This window comes from Arachis duranensis, chromosome 8, assembly GCF_000817695.3.
Source record: "Arachis duranensis cultivar V14167 chromosome 8, aradu.V14167.gnm2.J7QH, whole genome shotgun sequence".
In the NCBI taxonomy this organism is placed as follows: domain Eukaryota; kingdom Viridiplantae; phylum Streptophyta; class Magnoliopsida; order Fabales; family Fabaceae; genus Arachis; species Arachis duranensis.
The window spans coordinates 25213735-25235635 of NC_029779.3; the positions used below are offsets into that span (position 1 = coordinate 25213735).

General features: G+C 33.7%; 4 protein-coding genes across 4 annotated transcripts in view; 3 read left to right on the forward strand and 1 right to left on the reverse strand.

Annotated features, from left to right (window-relative positions):
• The first annotated feature begins 2247 nt into the window (after window positions 1–2247).
• Window positions 2248–6785, forward strand: LOC107461486 (protein DETOXIFICATION 42). The gene is made up of 13 exons (XM_016079988.3): window positions 2248–2941; window positions 3209–3313; window positions 3408–3529; window positions 3940–4346; window positions 4431–4566; window positions 4663–4759; window positions 4881–4981; window positions 5075–5238; window positions 5372–5443; window positions 5531–5647; window positions 5728–5823; window positions 5917–6038; window positions 6437–6785. The coding sequence occupies exons 2-13, from the start codon at window positions 3228–3230 to the stop codon at window positions 6477–6479; spliced, it is 1563 nt and encodes a 520-aa protein (XP_015935474.1). The 5' UTR covers window positions 2248–2941; window positions 3209–3227; the 3' UTR covers window positions 6480–6785.
• Window positions 6786–9566: 2781 nt separating this feature from the next.
• On the forward strand, window positions 9567–11158 carry LOC107461487 (uncharacterized). Its single transcript, XM_016079990.3, has 3 exons — window positions 9567–9906; window positions 10000–10042; window positions 10771–11158. Exons 1-3 carry the CDS (start codon window positions 9640–9642, stop codon window positions 10917–10919), a joined length of 459 nt encoding a protein of 152 aa, XP_015935476.1. The 5' UTR covers window positions 9567–9639; the 3' UTR covers window positions 10920–11158.
• Window positions 11159–16481: 5323 nt separating this feature from the next.
• Window positions 16482–17850, forward strand: LOC107461488 (mitochondrial import inner membrane translocase subunit TIM10). Its single transcript, XM_016079991.3, has 5 exons — window positions 16482–16768; window positions 16916–16968; window positions 17089–17127; window positions 17234–17303; window positions 17568–17850. The coding sequence occupies exons 1-5, from the start codon at window positions 16727–16729 to the stop codon at window positions 17616–17618; spliced, it is 255 nt and encodes an 84-aa protein (XP_015935477.1). The 5' UTR covers window positions 16482–16726; the 3' UTR covers window positions 17619–17850.
• Window positions 17851–18103: 253 nt separating this feature from the next.
• Window positions 18104–21901, reverse strand: part of LOC107461477 (serine/threonine-protein kinase BSK5) — a 4165-nt gene continuing 367 nt past the window's right edge. The window contains exons 2-11 of the mRNA XM_016079977.3: window positions 21729–21900; window positions 21403–21629; window positions 20992–21127; window positions 20650–20783; window positions 20448–20553; window positions 19986–20071; window positions 19616–19804; window positions 19318–19478; window positions 18706–18823; window positions 18104–18590 (exon numbers count right to left, since the gene is read on the reverse strand). Of these exons, the coding sequence (XP_015935463.1) occupies window positions 18348–18590; window positions 18706–18823; window positions 19318–19478; window positions 19616–19804; window positions 19986–20071; window positions 20448–20553; window positions 20650–20783; window positions 20992–21127; window positions 21403–21629; window positions 21729–21816 (1488 nt within the window). The 5' untranslated portion in view covers window positions 21817–21900 and the 3' untranslated portion in view covers window positions 18104–18347. The remainder of the gene's footprint in view (window positions 18591–18705; window positions 18824–19317; window positions 19479–19615; window positions 19805–19985; window positions 20072–20447; window positions 20554–20649; window positions 20784–20991; window positions 21128–21402; window positions 21630–21728; window position 21901) is intronic.

A 21901-nucleotide genomic window follows, 5' to 3' on the forward strand; every position in this document is an offset into this window, starting at 1 on the left:
TGAAAATATTTCAGTTGTCTATCTTATTCATAGATTTATTATTTTAATGACTAATAAATTAATCAAATTAATTTATTAATACATAGAATAAATTTGGTTTAATAAATTAAAAGAAATAAATTAAAAAATACTAACATAATATTAAAATAAATAAATTAAAAATACTACCAAATCAAATTGATATAAATTACAATAAATTATATAATATTTAAATATTTAATCAAATTAATTAGTTGATATAGTTAGTTTATCGTAATAATTTGTATTTAATGAGTTAAAAGAAATAAATTGGGAAACACTCTCAAAAATATGCTACGTCAACTCCAGCATTAAGTGCAGAAACCTGATTTTTATAAGATAGAATAAATAATTATACGCACACCTAGTAAAATGAATATCTAATATATCCATTATTCATATTGTTTAGTATTTTTATTGTTTACCTATACTTTTCTATATTTGAATATAGTAGTTTCCGTGGTTATAAATAAAAAAAGCAAATATATATATTGACTAAAACCCAAATATATGTTACTACTTGTAATTGTTCATTAAACACGTAAATGGTATAAAAATATAATAATATAATTTTGGTATCTTATTTTATTAGTGTTATATTTTTATTTAATAATAAAATTTTGGGATGCAATGATCTTTCATGGTTTCATTTAAACCAAGTATCTTGAGGAGAATACTATCTCACCAAAATTGCATTTCATGTCAGAGAGAGTTAAGACTTTAATAAAGTAAGGGGAGTTTTTTAAATTAATAATTATACACCTAAGTACCTAACAAATATAATGTTATTACAAAAATTGAAAGCAAGCATTACTGATTTCTCTTTTTATTTGGGAATTTAGGGATCACTGCAGAATGACCTCCCTCATATCCAACGTAGAAACAGCAAAGACCTGCTCTCCCTATCGTTTGAGGTTCAATTTCTGATTTGTGGAGTAATTATAAAATTAATAACATATATTGATAAGAGAAAAATCAGAACAATAAAAAATTGAATAAATGTTGAAATTCTGGAATGGATATTTTTGTGTTGGAGATTATCTTTTATATATTAAACAGAATAGTCAATAAGTAATAATTCAAATATCATAGTCTTTTCATACTCAATTAAAAGGTTATAGATTTGAGTGTCTTATTTTTGGTAAAATATATATATATATTAAACAGAATAAATTTAAAGTCTAATATGAAAGTTATAATTGATTAGTGACTTAGGTCTGGTGGTACTAATTAGTGGAGTATTAGTCAGTAGTCACCAAATTAAAGCGTTACACTTTGTGATATATGCATGAAATTATTATCCGGACGGTATGCCTTATGCGTGGTTAGATTCCAGTCCATGTCTTTGGAATCATGATAACCACGCACTTGAACCTTTTCATTTCACTCACACACAACATCCAAAAATTCATATTATCGTGAAGATGTCATGACCTTTGCACAATTGCAGTGGCCATGAACTCATTTCTTGAATGGATTTTTATTTCCTATATTAGCAAGTGGACAACTAACCCGTTAAATAAATTATTGCATCATAAACTGGCCACATTAAATCATGTAAAATTATTTCAAAATAAAACAGAAATGGGACCATACAAAAAATGCGATTATGAAATGAAATAATAATATGGCCAGACGGTCGCCTAACGCTTAGCTTAACTTTACTTTGCAATCAAAAGTCATTTTCTATTTAATTTAATTGGTTAATTTACTAATTCATTTAAATAATATTAAAGATTTGGTTTCGTTCACTAATTCGTTTAAATAAAGGTTAAAAATTTAACGTGGTATAACCTGCTGAAATTGGAGAATATTAGTCAAAAAAATTTTGAAGATTCACTTTCCATTCATTAGGACGATGTTTAATTAGAAAAAAAAAAAGAAAGAAATAAAAAATGAATTTTTATCTTTTTTTAGATATATTTAGATTAAAAATAAAAAAATATTATAACAAATAATTTTATCTTTATATTATTAAATATATTAAAAAAGGTAATATTAAAAATAGAAAAACGTAACAAGTTTTCTATTTCTTTTTTTTTCTAATATTATATTTAAAAAAAATAGTAAATCTCGTTAATTTTTTTTTCTTTTTTGTTTTTTTCCATTTTTCTCTGAAATAAAGATAGGCTAAGAATAATGGAAGCGCATGGACACGTGGCAAGGTGTGGTAAGCATGCAGTGCCGCTTTGAAATTCGTCTATATCCTCGTATTGCCACATAACATAACATTATTCATGGGTCTCTAAATCTATCTGAGTCTTCAAAGTAATAATTATCTGAGTTCCCGGAAGAATCTGTGCCCTGAAAACTGGTGGGACCCCCACGCTATTTCTGTGCATCATCATCTTCCTTCACCATTATTATGATTATTGCAGATTTGCTACCTCAGAAAATGTTTCCGCCTTTCTCTTCTAATGTCGCACGCATATTGTGTGACATCTGATTATATATGCATGATGCTGCCTCTGTTATTTATTGTTCCAGATTTTGTTATCTCCTCTCCCAATAATTGGCTTCAATTTTACGCCTCTGGGATGAGATATATGAATCTATATACATGATTATGGTGATGATGATAATTCGTACAAGAATTCTTTTGGATGGTGACGCTATTTTACATATTTTAAAAGACAAGTGTGTGTGCAAGTTTTAAAGCGTTGGAGTGGAAATCCGAGTGGCACTTTCTTTGTCTTCTTTTTGCAAATTGGATTGATTCTTCACTTTTTCTCCACTCATTCAGCTGCGTTTTCTTTTATCCTTCCTTGGCTCGTGAGAGTGGTTCAAGTTTGGAATCAGTGTATTTCTGTCTCTGATTTTTGTTCTTGAGACGGTTACCAGAAACATTCAGAATTTAGAGTTTGATATCAGCTTTAAGTTTGACTCATTCTGCACTGAACTTACTCATCTCAACGTCACATAGGTACCACTTTCTTTCTCTCTTAACCCCTTTTTTGTTTTGTTCTTTAAACCTTATGATTCTGTTTTTGTCTTGGAGTAATATCCACCGGGGAATAATATGTGAAATAGCATCTGTTTATATAGTTGATTGTGATCACTATTCCTTCACATATATTCCATCTTTATGATAAGATTAAATGCATTATTAGATAGTGGAGGTCCATTTGCATTCCAAATTCTTATTAATAGTTATTTATTATCTGTTTCGTTGGTTTTCCAAACAAAACAGTGATTTTTTGGTAGAGAAAATGGCTGAGAAGCAGAAACCGTCTTCATCAACTTCATCAGGGGATTGGAGGAGAATACCACTTTGCACTTTCTTTAAGGATACCAGGTTTGATTTGATTTCATATAATCCTGTTCCTGTGCTTGATTTTATCTTGGGGTGTTGTTGTTTCTGTTAACTTTTGATTTTATTGTTAATGCAGACAAGTTTTCAAATTAGATAGTCTTGGTCGTGAAATATTGTCTATTGCACTGCCTGCAGCAATGGCTTTGACAGCAGACCCCATAGCTTCACTGGTTGACACAGCATTCATAGGCCGAATTGGTATGTTTCCTGTAATGATTAGTAGAAATCATAGTTACATGAATTCACCTACTGTACTTTTTGCATAAATATACTTGAAGAATGACTCTCTACTCGAAGAATGCTAGAGAGGCAGTAGAATTTATTGTTTTTTGGCGAGCACTTAGCCATCAATGTTTAAAAGCGTCGACTAAAAGTACGTTGTTGAATTATTAGACTAAAGGAATTAGATTGAAGACTGAAGGCGATGGCCACAAACAATAAATTCTGTTGGTACTTGAGCATTTCTCAATATACTTTTCATATAAAATATTTTACATGTCACGTACTGTGTACTAAACCAGAACTTATTGCGTTCCATGGAACTATGGTAGAAATGAGAATTGGAATATATATGTTGAATTTCTTATAATGCATTTTGGTTCATGCAGGTGCAGTGGAGCTTGCTGCTGTAGGAGTTTCAATAGCTCTCTTCAATCAAGTGTCAAGGATTGCAATATTCCCCCTTGTCAGTTGCACAACCTCTTTTGTGGCTGAAGAAGACAGCATCACCGGAGCAAGCCCTCCAGTAGATGAAAGCGAAACCATGGAAGCAGGTCCACCCTCTGATGCTGAAACCAAAGAGTTCCTACCCCAGAAAGGTACCGTTGTTGGAAGTATTCAGAAACTAGATTTGGCTGGTGAAAGCTTTGACACAGTTGAGGAGGCGCAACAAAAGAAAAGGCATATCCCTTCGGCTTCATCTGCAATATTTATCGGCGGCATCCTTGGCCTCATCCAGGCAGTACTACTTATATCTGCAGCAAAACCTTTATTGAACTTCATGGGAGTAGCTTCTGTAAGAACTGTTATGTTACTTTAAAGCTTCAGCAATTTAAACCAGAAGAGGATGATTGCTTAATAATACAGGATATTTGTTCAGGACTCTCCTATGCTACACCCTGCGCAACGGTACCTGACACTGCGGTCCCTTGGTGCTCCTGCGGTTCTTCTTTCGTTGGCGATGCAGGGAGTCTTCAGAGGATTTAAGGACACTAGAACTCCTCTATATGCTACTGGTATTCCTTGACATACTAGAATTTATGTTGATTTAGCAGTGTCACAGTATCCTGCTATCATCTGATTCTAATTACTCTTTCTTTGATGTAATCTAGTGGCTGGAGATGTTACCAATATAGCATTAGATCCTTTATTCATGTTTGTATTTCGCTTAGGCGTCAGCGGTGCAGCCATTGCCCATGTTATATCTCAGTATGTTTTGTGTTTGTTTTCAATTTCCTTTCTGTTATTACACACTCTTGATTAAGTATAGTTGACCCTGCAAACTACTCTATGCCAAAATTTCATATTTTAAACTTAACTGTTAATGCAGGTACCTTATTTCAGTTATACTTCTATGGAGGTTGATGGAACAAGTTGATCTTATTCCTCCAAGCATCAAGCATTTGAGATTTGACCGATTTCTTAGAAATGGTGAGCATATAATCTTCTTCACCAACTATTAAGATTCTGTCATTTAGACCACAATTAAAATTGCTCTTTTTCTTTTTCATTCTTGTCATATAGGTTTCCTATTGTTAATGAGAGTCATTGCTGTAACATTCTGTGTGACGCTGGCCGCGTCTTTAGCTGCACGCCACGGATCAACATCCATGGCAGCTTTTCAAGTGTGCTTACAGATTTGGCTGGCAGTGTCTCTTCTAGCTGATGGTCTGGCTGTTGCTGGGCAGGTTAGATACATACTCGTTCGACTTCAGTGCGAAACAATTAATTTAGACTTTAGAAATAGAAGGGAAAAGGCGATTTCGATGGTTGTCTGTGTTTCTGTTTGTTCATAACTTGTAAATTATGATGTTTGTTTAGGCTATTCTTGCGGGTGCATTTGCTAATAAGGACTATGAGAAGGCCACAGCAACTGCTTCTCGAGTATTGCAGGTTGTTTCCAATGTTTGACAGGAATTCCAGCGACTAGTCTTTCTTTTAGAATAAGCAAAACTTTAAACATAACAAGTTTTTCTGCAGATGGGATTGGTTCTAGGTGTGGGACTTGCATTTATTCTTGGAACAGGATTGCACTTTGGAGCTAAGCTGTTTACTGAAGATGTTAAAGTCCTCCATTTCATTAGAATGGGGATACCGGTAATTTTATTCCTTGTTCAATCATTAAAGCAGCTCTATGGTGTTAAAGTCCTCTAAATTGATGTTACTTGTTTTTCCAGTTTGTAGCATTAACACAACCCCTGAACTCATTGGCATTTGTATTTGATGGTGTCAACTTTGGAGCATCTGATTTCGCATATTCAGCCTTCTCTATGGTGGATTTTTCTTCCATGTTTTTGGGTCAATATATAAGAAACAAGCAGGAAAACTTACTTCATTTATGATATATTGCATTTCTTGATTCTCAGATTGTGGTGGCCATCATTAGCATAGTATGTTTACTTATCATGTCATCTGCTGGTGGTTTCATTGGAATATGGATCGCTTTGACAATTTATATGTCTCTTAGGGCCTTTGCTGGCTTCTTGAGGTAACGATTCAACCCCACTATATACTTCTCTGTTCTATCTATCTTCTTAAACATGACAATGATTCATTAATCCAACTACTGTCTAATGTATCATTGTGTTTTGTTGTTTGAAAAGACAGATAATGAAAACCCAATTTAATTTTTATGTGTAAAGTAGTTTTACACGGGCCTCCAATTACATAATGCATATCAGTAAAAATAACTACCTTTCACATTGACCACATGAATAGTAATCCAAAAGAACGGATGTGATTGCACGAGTATGTAAAACGCTTTACAGCATCAAAATTAAACTCCCCAAACTAAACTCTTCCTATTTTTCTCATGTTTTCTTTTCTTTTCACCTAATTGAAATTTTCACTTTCAATCAATGAAGTAATTAAGATCATATGATGCAGGATTGGAACAGGATCAGGACCTTGGGAATTCCTATGGAGATGAGTGCAATCATGTTTGAGTGGTGTTATTGATATACATTCAAGTGTACAGATCAAAGAAGGAAGATTCCAACTGTAATCTTATTAGTCTTGTATGTAGAGAGAGAGTTCTGAAATCAAGAATAGCATCGAGATTTTTGTATTTAACCATGCTGTCCATGCAGCAAGGTTAGTTTATGAAAGTGTGGATGACACAGAGTTTGCGTGAAACATGTAGATGATGCGGAATTCTTGTTTTCTTGAGATTTGAACCTTAGAAAGTAGAAACTATCATGTTTATAGTGACTTCCAATATTGTGTTTTTCTTATATCATTAGTTGACATTTTATTATTTATTTTTTATAACATTTTCTCATTTAAAACTATGATTTAGGAAGAAAAAAAAAGTAGTAGTTAAACTTATCAGTATAATGTGAATTAATTGGCAATGCAGAATAATTATGCAAAAAAGTATTTGATTTTTGTTAGAGGGAGCCATTTAGATAAAGACGTTTAAAATATTTTTTTTAAAATGTTTTTCAGTAATTAAAATTTAACATATATAATTGTATAAATTATGTTATTTTTTTTAATTAGACTAGAAAAATTGATTTAACTGAAAAAATAGTAAATCAAATCTTGAACTGATCTAAATTAATATAAAAAATAATATTAATTTAGATCAATTCAAGATTTGATTCATCATTTTTTGGTCAAATCAATTTATCTAATCTAATTTTAACAAAATAACACAATTTAATCGATTATATGTGTTTAATTTTAATTATTAAAAAATATAGTTATAAAAAGACGTTTTCAATATCTTTATCTAAATGGTCCCTTCTGATAAAACTTAATAGAAACAAAGAACTGATATACCAAATATTGAATTAGATTAGTGAATTTTAGATATTCACTAAAAGCAAGTTAAATTATCATAATCATAAAATATCCAAAATATAGATAGTTATCTTTTAATTAATATTTGAGTTGATTACTTGTCTACTTGATTTGATTCATGTAAACTAGTTAGTTATATAAGTTATATGCAAACTTCTCTTTAATATTTTTTAAAAAACACTTAAAATGAATTAAATAATATATATAAATATACGTAAATATATAATAATTATTTTTTCTAATATTTTTATATTTCTTTTCTTTTAAACTCAAATTGGCACATCAATATTTGATTTTTTTTTGGAAATCAGTCGGTTTACTTTTTTATTATCTCAAAATACATTTTTATTAATTTTCTTTTAATAGTCTAAATACATTTGTACCCATGAGAGATGAAAACGCTGACATTTGTACCTATGAAAGCTCAAAACTAATCTTATACCCATGATAGATGCTGTCCGTGTGACAAAAATGCCTTGACTTGGATCTGAGCTTGGTTCGTGGGTTTCCAAACCTACGTGGCACTCCCAAACCCCCCTCCCCCAAATCTGAGTCAATCATTCACCATCATCATCTTCATCTTCTTCACCATCACCATCACCATAACCTCCATAACATCCATCACCATCACCTCAGCACCGCCATAGCCACCTCCCTTCACCACAACCTCTGGCTACAACCCACACCGCCGTACCCCTTTCTCTTCTTCTTCCCCTCTTCTTACCTCCGCTGAACCCAGAAACCATAGCGGCAGCTCCTCCTCTCTACCAAAGCCTAGAGCGGCAGCGGCCATCTTCTCCATTCCTGGGTCTCCTCTCGTCTGCCACCAAACAGCCGCGACACCCAACCTTCTCCGCAGCGTCCTTACGGCGTTCCAACCCGTCACCACTCCTCTGTCCAAACCCTAGCTCTGCCAACCATCACCGTCGGCCTCTACGAGCCACCGCAACCCTCTTCCCTTTTCTTCCCTTTTCTTGTTCTCTGCCCCCTTTTTTCTTCCTTCTTTGTCATCCCGTCTCACCATCGCAAACCAGCCTAGCACTGTCGCGATTCCAGAATAGGGTGCAGCCCCTGTGTCTTCCATCCCCTCTGTTTTTCCCTGTGTCTTCCATCCCCTGCATTTTTCCCTGAGTTCTGTTTCTTTCAATGTATTGCTTTTAGTTCATTTTGCTTAATTTGGTTAGTTAGAAATGCACGTTAGTGGATTTAGGTTTGTTTTTATTCATGCTGGTGTTTGAAAATTTTACTGTTTTAATTCATGCTGCTGTTTGAAAATTTTGGCTTGTCTGATGCTGCTGGGAGCTTTGGGAGAGGTAGGGTTCGGACAGGGGAATGGTGACGGGTTGGAACGCCGTAAGGACCCTGTGGAGAAGGTTGGGTGTCACGGCTGTTTGGTGGAGAGGAGGAGCTAGCGCTGTGGTTTCTAGGCTAAGCGGAGGTGAGAAGAGGGGAAGAAGAAGAGAAAGGGGCGCGGCGGTGTGGGTTGTCGCCGGAGGTTGTGGTGAAGGGAGATGGCTGTGGCGGTGCTGAGGTGATGGTGATGGAGGTTATGGTGGCTGGGAAGAGACAGTGATGAATGGGGATGATGGTGAAGAAGATGAAGATGATGATGGTGAATGGTTGGCTCAGATATGGGTTGGGGGGAGGGGTGGAAGTGCCACGTAGGTTCGGAAACGCACGAACCAAGTTCAGATCCAAGTCAGGGTATTTTTGTCACACGGACAGCATCTATCATGGGTACAAGACTAGTTTCGAGCTTTCATGGGTACAAATGTCAACGTTTTCATCTCTCATAGGTACAAATGGTCATTTATTCAGTTATATGCAAACTTCTCTTTAATATTTTTTAAAAAACACTTAAAATGAATTAAATAATATATATAAATATATGTAAATATATAATAATTATTTTTTCTAATATTTTTATATTTCTTTTCTTTTAAACTCAAATTGGCACATCAATATTTGATCTTATTTTTTGGAAATCAGTCGGTTTACTTTTTTATTATCTCAAAATACATTTTTATTAATTTTCTTTTAATAGTCTAAATATTTATTAATTTAAATAAACTCAAGCCTAGTAAAACTACCATCTATAAATAAAAAGATAAATGCGTTTTTACAGTGTAAATAACCTTTTTCCGGGGTCTAACTGTCAAAGCAACATTATTTACTAATAAATAATAAATAATAATAACAAAAGATACTATTACTATTTTTTGGGGGAAAAATGGGAACTTTCGCCGCCAGCCTGAAACAGAGGAAGCAGTGAACAGAAAACAGCAATGGCGATGGCGTTGGGTACCAAGCTCGAAACTTTTCGAAGCTATTCCTTACTCAGCTTCATCAGAACCCTAAGCACTTCTCCTTCGACTTCTGCTTCTGTCTCTTCCTCTGCAGCTTCTCAGAGCCCTAAGAAATCAAAGCGAAGAAAGAAGAAGAACTTGTTTGAGGTCGCTCAGTTCCTACCTAACTGGGGAATCGGGTACCACATGGCCAAGAGTCACTGGAAAGAAGTTTCTTATGAAATCACCAAAATCAATCTCTACAAGGTTCCTCCATTTTTCTCAATCTTAATCATTTCATCGTATTATTTGAAATTCGCGATCAAACTCAAATCCCTCTTTTTTTTTTGTGTGTGGCAGGATGGAAGACATGGCAAGGCATGGGGAATTGCTTATAAAAATGGTTAGTCTTGTAACTCTTATTATCAAAGTTTTGATTTTTTTTTTTTTAAATTCTGTTTTGCATTTTTAGTAGAAGTGCTTCATTAAGAAGTTGTGGATTTGCAATTAGTTTTGTTTGTTGAAGGCAGTGATTATTATGCTGAAGTTTTATTTTTCAATTGGAGTGTTATATATGAATTTGGCTTGGTAATCATTTAGGGTAATGTATATTATAATCTCTTTGCAAGGGATCCATATCTGAAGAGTCTGCATAATCAAAATAATTGTTGATAAGTGAAACGTGTTTGAACATATTCTTGATGCACTTTTCTGTTGTTGTAACATAATCTTATGGTGTGGTTGGAAGGGGTTTAGGGGAGTGAATGTGATTAAAAAGCTGAAATACTGAATCAGGAAGCTGGAATGTGCTATGTATGGTTTTGATGTGCTTCTTGGTTGAATTTTTAGTTTATTGGAATATCTAGTTGAATGCTTTTGTTCTTCTTACTGGCTGAACTTTCTCTAATTGTCTGATTCATATCATGTCATGTCCAATGATGTCGAATTTTATGATCCAAGTCTCATAAGTTATGCTAATATGATTGTGTGTTAGAGCTTTAAAAGCCTTGCTCAATAAATTCTTTAAACCATTTGCAAATTACAACAAGCCTATTATATGTGGCATTACATAAACAGCAAAGATCTTTTGTACTTGTCTGGCTGGCTCTGATATCATAGAAATTATCGCAGGCTTGCCAGCCGATGCTCCCAAGAAAATTAGTGGCGTTCACAAGCGCTGTTGGAGGTACCTCCCGAATATAGTAAAAGCCTCGGAAAGCTCACAAAACTTGGCGAACTCAACAGACAATGACCAGAAAGTTGAACCCCAAGCAAGTTGATGCATTTCTTCAAGTGAGTTGGGATTTAGGGTTATTGAACTGGGTTTCAGTTCATTTGGCATAGTTATTTTGACTGTAGTAGCATTTTTTATTCGGCTGGGAAATATATTTCTGCAGTCAGTCATGTAAGGTTCTTGTACTTCTCTTTTCTTGAATCCTCAATTGAAAGACCTCGAGACCATAAAATATGTGCTTTGAGAGAGAGAGCAAGATAATATAATTCATCTTGTTCTTGTGCTTGTGTTCAGCCTTATGCATTCGGAATTTTGATCTTCACTTTTACCATATTCTGGTGGTTTATTTTCAGTTGAGAACTATGAAGTTAATCTATAATGACTATTTAGAAAAAAAAAATGTTCATAGTTCCTTGCTTGATTTGATGCAAGGAATTCGATACAAATCTTTACCTATATTTTATATTCTGTATAGCATCTATGTATTCAGCAGATTAGACTGTTAGATGCTGTTATTATTTGTATCCTTTAGATGATGTTCATTTTAAAATAAACTAGTATTTGTTTAGACAACTTAAAAGTTAAGTGTATATATTATGTTAAGTTAAATTACTTAAACAAATAATTAATCTTAACCAACAACAATAGTAGATGTGATGGTAGATAGTGGTAAACGACATATGAATTATGATATTGGAGGCTCTTGGCGATTATAATTAGTTGATGGGAAAAAATAAGAGGAAAAAGTAGTTTAAAAAGGTAAAATAAATAAGAAAGCAAATTACGATAAAATAAAACTAAGGATAATTTACATTAATAAATTGATGAGTTAAACCTTAAAATGATCCCTGAGATTGGCGTCGTGCACTAAAATCGTCCCTGAGATTCAAATTGCATCAATTATGTCCCTGAAATTGAGAAAAGTGCATCATATTAGTCCTTGACCCATTTTTCATTGACGTATTGACATGGCTTGATGACGTGGATTATAAGTGACACGTGTCACTCTATAATTTGGCCACGTGTAATGATATGATGATGTGGTGACCAGTGACATGTGGCATGCTGATGTGGATGATTGTGCCACGTGTCACAATGTTATTTGGTCACGTATCTGTTTGTGCCACGTGTTGCAACGGTATTAGTCCATGTGTCATTGATTATGTCATCGTTGTAGATGCACAAAATTAGTCCCTCACTTTGCATTAAGTGACTCATTTTAATCCCTGAAATTGAATGTCGTGCACCAAACTAGTTCCTTCACCAATTTTTTCTCATTTTTTTAAATTTAAAATTTTCAATATCTTGGATGCACTCATTTTAATTCTACTTTTTCATATATTGTTTAAATACAAGTCCTTTCATAAAAATTTTTTAAATTTTAGTTTTAGTTATATAATTTTTTTAATAATTTAACATTGGTAAATTTTGTAATATATAAGTATGTTATTATAAAAAAAATAATTATATAATTGATTTGACATATTTTTTATAAAAAAATATGTGTTTTTAATAAGAAATTAATAATTAAAATAAATATTTTTTTGTTCTTATGAAATATATATTTTCGTTATATGTAAAGGAGTTAGATTGAAGGCACTTTAAGCACTCTCACTACCATCTCCGACCTCTGCAGTCTAGACGAAAGAGGTCGGAGATGGTAATGAGGGAAGCTTGAAATGCCTTCACGTCAACTCCAAGACGGAAGTTAGGGGTATCCGCAAGAGAAAAAATATTTTATAAAAGCACTGAAAGAGGTCGGAGATGGTAGTAGGTGCTTGAAATGTCTTCACGTCAATTTCAAGTCGGTGGTTAGGGTATTCGCAAGAGAAAAAATATTTTATAAAAATAATTTTATTTGAATAACGTGTGAAAAAAATAGAATTGAAATTAATGCATTAAAAAATATTAAGAATTTTGAATTTATCGAAAAAAATGAGAAAAATTAGTAAAAGGACTAATTTGGTGCACAACATTCAATTTCAGAGACTAAAATGAGTCACTTAATGCAAAGTGAGGGACTAATTTGGTGCATCTACAACGATGACATAATGAATGACACGTGAACTAATATCGTTGCGACATGTGGCACAAATGGACACGTGGCCAAATAACATTGTGACACGTGACACAACCATCCACACCAGCATGTCATGTGTCACTGGTCACCACATCATCATATCATTATACGTGGCCAAATCATAGAGTGACATGTGTCACTTATAGTCCATGTCATCAAGCCATGTCATCACGTGATTAATGGAAAATGGGTCAAGAACTAATATGGTGCACTTTTATCAATCTCAGGGACGTAATTGGTGCAATTGAAATCTTAGGGATGATTTTAGTGCACGACGCCAATCTCAGTGACCATTTTGGGGTTTAACTCATAAATTGATTGAAGCTAAAATGACGCTAAAGTGCTGAATAAAAATTGGTTACATGTTTATCCTAAAAAAATTTATATAAATTGAATTAGGCAAACTTAATTTAAGTATATACACATAAATTGAATCATTTTAATTCGATTTATGCACAAAATAAGGTATCTATATAAATTGAATTTGCGCAAGAGAGATTGCTTAATTTTTTTGGAATCTAGACATTTTTCATGATAAATTGATATAGGCTAATTCGATTTATGTGAATAGAAAATACAGCATATTTTATATCCTATTAACGAGGAACAAAGAGCATATTAAATTATTAATACATACTTTAGTACAATTTAGATATAATAATTTTTATATATTAATATGCTTTTAGTTGCTCGTTAAAATGATATAAAATAAAGAGAAAATAATAAATAAGTTTCTGATTTTTTTTCGAATATTTTCGTTCCTGACCATTAAAAAATACTTTTAAATTCCTGACGTCTTTAAAAGTTGGACGGATCAGTCCCTCCGTCCAAATGCCTCCTTAGACCCAACGGAAAAATCTGACATGGCTCCCGTAATACTTGTCACGCGTACGCGTCGCCTAACAGACTTCCCTTTCACGTGTACGCGTGACACACGCGTACGCGTCGCTATGAATTCTCCACTTCATCATGAATTTTCTACTTTGCATACTTTTTTTTTCATTTCTTTCAAGCAATTCTTGCCTTCAAAACTTTAAATCACTGAAACAAATATATTAAGGCATCGAATGGGAGTAAAATAAATTAAATTTAGCAATTTAGGGTGTGTTTGATGCTTCAAACGCTAAGCCAAACACACCCTAAATTGCTAAATTTAATTTACTTTTCTCCCATTCGATGCCTTAATATATTTGTTTGAGTGATTTAAAGTTTTGAAGGCAAGAATCACTTGAAAAAATTGGAAAAAAAGTATGCAAATCACTTGAAAAAATTGGAAAAAAAGTATGCAAAGTGGAGAATTCATGGTGAAGTAGAAAATTCATGACGAGTCTGTCAGGCGACACGTACGCGTGACAAGCATTACGGGAGTCATGTCAGATTTTTTCGTTGGGTCTAACGGAGGCATTTGAACAGAGGGACTGATCCGTCCAACTTTTAAAGACGTCAGGGACTTAAAAGTATTTTTCAATGGTTAGGGACGAAAATGTCCGCAAAAAAAATGTCAGGGACCTATTTGTCTTTTTCTCTAAAATAGATTATGTGAAAAAAAGTCAACACCCTAAATAGATAATACAAGACTAAATCGAATTAATCTGCTTTGATTTATGATGTGTATACACGTAAATTAAATTAACTTGTATCGAGTAGGGCTGGCAATATATACCTTACTCGCGGGTACGCAACTCGGACCAACCCGTTCGGATAGCGTTGTCTACCCTACTCACTGCGGATAGGGTAGGGTAAGGTGCAAATCCGTCTGCGGGTGGGGTAGGATACGGCCATACAGGTTTAGGGTATACCTTACCCTATCCTACCCGCATTCTTAATATATTATATAATATATATGTAAAAGTTATGTATGTATTGAAAAAAGTGAGTCTTGTACTCACAATCTTCTTCTTATAAAAACTTGAAATAATCACTAAGTTAGTTGATGATCATATTATTTGTAATTTTATATTGGATTTCTTTAAGATTTTATATTTTTTAATTTTAATTTAAACTTAGCTTTTTATTTTCTATTTTATTAATATGTATGAAAATTGGAATGGTTGAATATTATATTAATTTAAAAAAAATTGTCTCTGCGAGTAGGATCGAGTAGGATAGGGTTTAGAATTTTAGGGTGCAGATAAGGTTAGAGTTGAGAGATTCTCAACCTGCAGATAGGGTAGGATAGAGTTTTAAAAAAATTTTCAACTCGCGAGTAGAGTTGGGGTAGAGTCTACCCTACCCATTGTCAACCCTAATATCGAGTTAGCATAAAAAATATAAATTTTCAAAAATTAAACAATATTTTTCTATTTATGTGTATATACTTAAATTGAGTTTGTCTAATTTTATTTATATAAATTTATTTAGGACAAAGGTATTTGTGGCCTCAATTAATTTATTAATGTAAATGACCCATAAAACTAATTTAGAATTGGTATTTTTAAGAACTAATTTTAATCGCAAATTAATTTATAGAAATTAGTTTAAAATGTTTGAGTAGTTGCCATATAATGTTCAAGAACTTGTAGTTAGTTCATTTTTACATTTTTGTTAGTTAACTGAAAATCTCCTAGTTATATAAGAGATAGGAGTGGACATGACCGGGTTATATTGGGTTTGACTTAATTTAAATATAGCTTAAAATATAGATTGTGTCTAATTTTTAGACACTAATCCGATTCTAGATCCGATAAAATCTACGCATCTTTGGGTTTGGTGAAAATCAAGTAAAAATCGAATTTTTAACATGTAAAAATTACCTAATCTCCAACTATTATTTTACAATTTACATAGTAAAATTCACTTAAAAAAATATAACAAAAACCAACCATTCTCTAAAATTAAAGCATAACCATAATTAATACTAATATTGTCTAATAACACCAAATATTTAAATCACTACAAATAACATAATGTTATGCATTAGTCTAAAGTCTTATGCATTTTAAACATAAAACATTAACTTATAATCTTATAATGACTAATAATACAAAATATTAAGGTTTACAATATTTAAATTCCACATAAGAATAGCCATCGGCCATCACTAATAACACAAAATATTAATTGTGTATGATGACTGGACCACCGGGTCGAATTTGGGCGATCGAAGTTATGGCCCGGTCCCGACCCGAAATAATGACAAGGTCTATTTTTGAGACCCTTACCCGATTCTAAACTCGATAAAATCACACTAAATTAGCCTCTAAAATATTTGGGGTTGGACCGAATCTTCGGACCGGGTCAGGCTATGTACATTCCTAATAAGAGATAAAAAATTATATAATATGTTATTTTATAGAGGATAAAATATGAAGAAGTTTTGTTAGTAACTTTTATGTATTATATTCTAGTGTAAAATTATCAATTTTATATTAAATTAAAATTTTCTAATTTGAAGTCAGCATATAAAGGAACAAGTAATAAAAAAGTTCACTACCCTAAAAAAAATTGATCATCAACCATCCCAAAAAACAAAGAGAAACATTATTCTTTGTATATCTCTTTTTAAGAAGAAATATTTAATGTTTTGACAGAAAATTTAAGCAGCAGTTTTATTTATTTATTTATTTTAAGCTTATTATCCCAGTTTGGAAAGTAAGATATAAATTTATTATTTGAATTAAAAAATATCAAAATTGTAGGTTCCCTAAACCCTAAACAATATAACAGAACAAATCAGAAGGCAAAGGGACTTAGGGTTTATTTGCAGCTTAACACTCCCTCTTCTGATTCCGACCTTCCAAATACTCATCTCTCGATTGGAGTTTCAAGCTGCAATGGCTGCAAACAACGCCCCTTCTGGCTTCGAAAAAGAACAGGCAGGTATTCTCTTCTCTTTCTCTGATTTTGGACCCTTCGCGAACGAATTTCATTTTCCTCCTCGTTTTCTTTTTGGCGGGGTTGATTTCATTGTTGATCTTTGTTTTTGGGTTGCAATTTGAGTCATTGGTGCGTTAATTGAGCAGATATTTGGAATGGCTGAAAAGGAATTGGAGTACAGGGTCGACTTATTCAACAAGTAGGGATTTCGATTTCAATTTAAATTCCTCTAATCCTTTTATTTTTCGATTATCTTTTAACGCTTCCATTCGAAAAGAAAAGAAATTTGGTAATCTGTTTTGGTGGTTTTGTGATTCAGGATGACCCAAACTTGTTTCAACAAGTGTGTTGATAATAGGTATGGAAATTCTCTTTTCCCTTTATTCTAGTTTTGCATAGATTTTAGTGTCATTTTTGTTTTCTTGGGTGCTGATTTTCATGGTTGAGATAATGGTGGAATTCAGGTACAAGGAATCTGAGCTGAACATGGGCGAAAATAGTTGCATTGATCGATGTGTTTCAAAATACTGGCATGTAAGAAGATCTTGCCTAGTTTTCATACTCATCCAGTATTTATTTCTTATATCACATTGCATGGTTTGGTACATGTTTGATTATGTGCTGCTTTATATTTCTGATAATTTGATGCAATGCAAAAGCATGTTCTACAATCTACACTGATCATGGATCATGGAAGTTCTTGTCTTTGATATCATGGAAACTGTTAATGTTGATTATAGTAATTTTGCCTTGCTGTCTAAAAGTGTCTTTGTTGTTTCTTCTTGTGTTCCATGGCAGGTGACTAATCTAATTGGTCAGCTACTTGGCACTGGGAAGCCTCCTATGTAATTCAATTTGGAACCCTTGTGTTTTCTTTTTGAGGGTAGTTCTGCATTGGTTATGTGAGGAAGTGCCAATTTAATACTTTGCAATTTGGGAGGTCTTTTATTCTTCTCCATGTCTGTTTTAGGTCAAAAATTTTTTCTTTGAACAGGGATTGATTTTTGTTATGAACTTGAGTTAGCCCATGATAAGCTCCAAAAATAATTCAGCAGTTAATCAAACTCGTTCTTTAGTTTAATTCTGAGCTTTATACCTTATTATTATTATGAATTTAATTTTGATGCATTGTTAATGTAAACTAATTTAATTTATATCCAATTACGTAAGTATAAATATAACTATTTTTTACATTAACCGTATGAATAGTTATCTAAAAGAATAGATGTGAAAATATGATACGAATAACGAATGTAATGTTCTAGTAAAAATTTCAAATTCTCAGAATTCTCGACACTACTTAAACCGAAAAACTGAGTCTTACTAGAAGCGAGTGATTCTTTGAATATCCCTAAATATGATCAGAATTGTAATAACTTTACAGGCACTTGATCAAATTTGATGTTCACAGCTTTAATTATATATTTGAAAGAAAAGAGAAATAAAATTGCAAGGCATAGATAGTCAATAATCTGAATCCAGAAGCTGCAGAACAAACTGGAAAGAAAAGATACATACAGCTAATGCTTCTAACAACGAGAACCAAAAGAAAGGAAAAAAGAGTATATACACTTCAATTCAATTTCTCTGGTTTCTGGATTCTAACATTGTGCCGTCTTTAAGACTTTCCTGCGCATCATTGTCCATGCCAAGGCTGAAGAGTGCCACTGCTTGAAGATAGAACGCAGTTGGCCAGGTCGGCGATATTGATTGAGCTTGCATGGCGTCTCCAAGAGCTTCTTGTGGCATGTTGTTCATCAAGTAACACAAGCAGCGCCTTGCATAAGCAGTCGGCGATACCATGGTCCCACCATCAATGAACTACACAGAAAACAAGCATGGTGCAATTCTCAGACAAAATATTCCATAATAACCACTTAACTCTCTTCAGTTTGTTTTAGGGAAGCTGCATTCTAATTATTTTTATGGGACTTACCTTTGTATAGTAGTCAATGGCTGTAGGGTAATCTTTGGCACGAAAAGCAGAATCTCCATGCTTCTTAGCATTTAGGGTTTCTTGTATTTGATCTGTCCACATTTGGAAAGAAAGCTGTGTTCCAAAGAAAGTATAATACAAGGTTAACTGAAATCAAGCTCTGTTGAGAACTAACAAGAAAAAATTTTCACTGTAATTCATCAAACTACTTCTGACAAAAGAAATAATTTTGGGCAAGTGAACTCAAAAGGTACTAATCATGTATAAGAGATTCACAAAAACAATATCTTCAGTTATTTATAACCAGTGTCTTTAGATGGATCATGATACCAAAAACCAAATGCAGACGATGTCAAATAAGTCAGACAGTTTATTTTAACATGAAGAAAGAGAATTTGGCAGTTTATTGAAACTTTGATCCCCAGAGCAACAGTCTTCTTTCACAAGATGAAAAGTTTCAGAGGCAAGTGGTGGTAGAAGAAATAACTCACTTTGATGGTAAAAGTTTATAATGCAGACACGCGGACCCCAGTAAATGGTTAAAACATGAAGGAGACAATGGAAAAGTTGCTTAGAAATCTAGGAAAATTTAGTGGTGAAAGAAAATAGCATTGCATAATATACTTTGTGAATTGAAGACAAAACTTTTCCAGTATTTCATATATTGCAGTGAGATCTCTTCTAGAACATGCTTCACCAAAAGGTGTCAATGAAACTGTTTCTTTTGATGATGCACCCTCCTCCAGTATGCCCATCAAAACTTGCGAAGGTACCTGCCAAATACGATCTGTTGTAAACCAAATGCATGTATGCTTTCCAGTGTGCTTCACACCAAGTAACTTTGACCGTTGATTAACCTTCTATATAGAAAGTTGACACCAAAAGCAGGAAAGTGAAAAAAAGAACATACTGAAGCTTCTTTCTGAAGAGGAGTTAAAGCAGTCACAAGCGACTTGGCATTTGGTCTTTCTCGAGGTTCATACTGTAAGCAACGCGACGCTAGTCTCACTATTTCAGTTCCATCATCATTTGAAAAATGACCTTCCAAACATGAGTCCATCAGAAATGAAAAATTTTTCCCTCGGATGAGGTCAAGTGCCTGCATGTAAAAGAATTACAGTACCCATTTAATTTATTATCGCCATAGATGATGTGATAATTTTATTTAGTCCAGTAATATTTTAAGCACAATTTGCCAAAGGTAAAAGATTTTGGAGAACAAAATGGCTCCTTGAATTGAAATGACTAGATTAAAATACAATAGGAAACAAGAAGTATACATGACTTGGTGGAATATGCTTGCCACTAAGAAGATCAAGCAAAAGGGTACCAAAACTGTAAATCACACTTTCTGGGATGATTCTTCCTGCAAAAGTTAATAAATTGAATAAGTCAGGAACTCAAAAGGCATGAAAATACAAAATAAATCAATGTAGATATGGTTCCAACTCATAACACAATAATAAGGTAACACCAAAATTGAAAGAAAAGGTTTGATTTTCCACTTCAATGAGGTAAAACAGAAAAAGGTAAGACTATAAAATACCGATACCACAGAAGATACTGATCACAATTTAATGGGGCGAAGTATGGGATGTTACTAACAAAGTAGTGCTATATAATCCAGCTACTTCATGTACTGCAATCTCACTGCTCTTTTAATGGTTTTCAGCCCCTTCATTCCTTCATCCCAAACATATATATGTACTTCAATATTTTATTTTATTTCATTTGGTTCTTACCTGTCCTTAAATACTCTGGAGGGGTGAAGGCTAAATTTGTACTATAACTTTTGCCATCTCTGCTGTTTTTCATTAGTCCAAAACAAGAGAGTCTAGGGTTGCCATCCTGTCCACCATTGATACCATGTAAACATAAAACATTGCTTGATAAAACATACGGACTTAAGAAAAGGAATAAGCCTGCTCGTAGAAGCTTAACTACCTGATCGAACAAAATTCTATAAGCATTAAGATCATGGTATAATGCCCTTCCCTGACTGCTGCAATATTCCAATGCTTGTGCCAAATACAAGGCAACTCTCAGCCTCATTGCCCATTTCATGGGCTGGGACTCCCCTGCCAGACGGATTTCGCACAAATCACAATCACAAATCAGTGGTTATGAAGTTAACATTTCTGAAAACATTTAGCTTCTCAAGCAAAATGTCTAGTCCATGGCAATTGTTGACACAACATGGCATATCTCAAAACATTCATTTCCCCTATCTGTTACAAATGATTACAATTAACAAAACCAGACAGAGAAAAAATGAATGGAACTCACAGTGAAAGAGGTGCTTGGAGAGAGTTTCATGGGGCATAAACTCTGCCACAAGCAACCTCTCTTCTCCTTCACAGCAACACCCAACCAAATTAGCCAAACGCTCACTCCTCAGCTGCCCCACTGCCCGTGCTTCCTCCTGAAAACACAAACCAAACAAAGACGCATAAAAAGCCATCAACTTCCACTGACACAAAAACACAAAGACTGCATTTGATAGCTAGGAGAGGAGTACACAAATACACAGACACAAAAATGTGTTCAAACCGTAGATAAATTTCTATATTTTCGATCTTCTAAACAGTGGAAACGGAGAGAACACAAATTTCTATCTCTGTATCTCTAAATTTATATCATATCCCAACTAACAAAAGCGGCCAAAGAGTGCAATGCATAGAAGAGCACGAACTGAACTAGGAACTGTCGAGAATCAGGCCAAGCAGACTTGTTGAAGCGCTTCACAGCAACAAGCTTATCATCTTCAAGCCTCCCTTTGTAGACAACGTTGGGAGCCTTCTCACCGTGTTCAGAAACAATGTTGTCGGGAGAGAATGCTGACGTGGCAGTTTGCAGTTGGTCGAAGCTGAACTCAGTGAAGCTAGAGCTAGCAGGACCCTTCTTCTCACCCTTGTTCCCATCTTCTGTGTACCCAGAAACGAATCAGTGTTAAAGAACGAAACTTGAATTGCAAAACATGATAGTGAAGTGAAATCAAATAATGGGTAGCTACAAAGTTTCACCATTTTCGGGTAAGTCTTGAAGATTTGATCTTTTGTTGCAGCAGCAGGGCCACCAGCATATGCAGAGTTTGCTGCAACAACTTCCCATTGCTGATGATGAAGCAAATACTTCACAAACACTTTGGTTCCTTCTTCTTGTCCCTACCTCTCTTCCTTATCTTTCTATCACTTTC

Coding starts and splice junctions, on each gene's coding strand:
- LOC107461486 (XM_016079988.3), top strand. CDS start 3,228: ATGGCTGAGAAGCAGAAACCGTCTTCATCAACTTCATCAGGGGATTGG. Junction 4,347..4,430: donor ACTTCATGGGAGTAGCTTCT/GTAAGAACTGTT, acceptor ATATTTGTTCAG/GACTCTCCTATGCTACACCC. Junction 6,039..6,436: donor GCCTTTGCTGGCTTCTTGAG/GTAACGATTCAA, acceptor CATATGATGCAG/GATTGGAACAGGATCAGGAC.
- LOC107461487 (XM_016079990.3), top strand. CDS start 9,640: ATGGCGATGGCGTTGGGTACCAAGCTCGAAACTTTTCGAAGCTATTCC. Junction 9,907..9,999: donor CCAAAATCAATCTCTACAAG/GTTCCTCCATTT, acceptor TGTGTGTGGCAG/GATGGAAGACATGGCAAGGC. Junction 10,043..10,770: donor GGGAATTGCTTATAAAAATG/GTTAGTCTTGTA, acceptor AAATTATCGCAG/GCTTGCCAGCCGATGCTCCC.
- LOC107461488 (XM_016079991.3), top strand. CDS start 16,727: ATGGCTGCAAACAACGCCCCTTCTGGCTTCGAAAAAGAACAG. Junction 16,969..17,088: donor AGGGTCGACTTATTCAACAA/GTAGGGATTTCG, acceptor TTTGTGATTCAG/GATGACCCAAACTTGTTTCA. Junction 17,304..17,567: donor GTGTTTCAAAATACTGGCAT/GTAAGAAGATCT, acceptor GTTCCATGGCAG/GTGACTAATCTAATTGGTCA.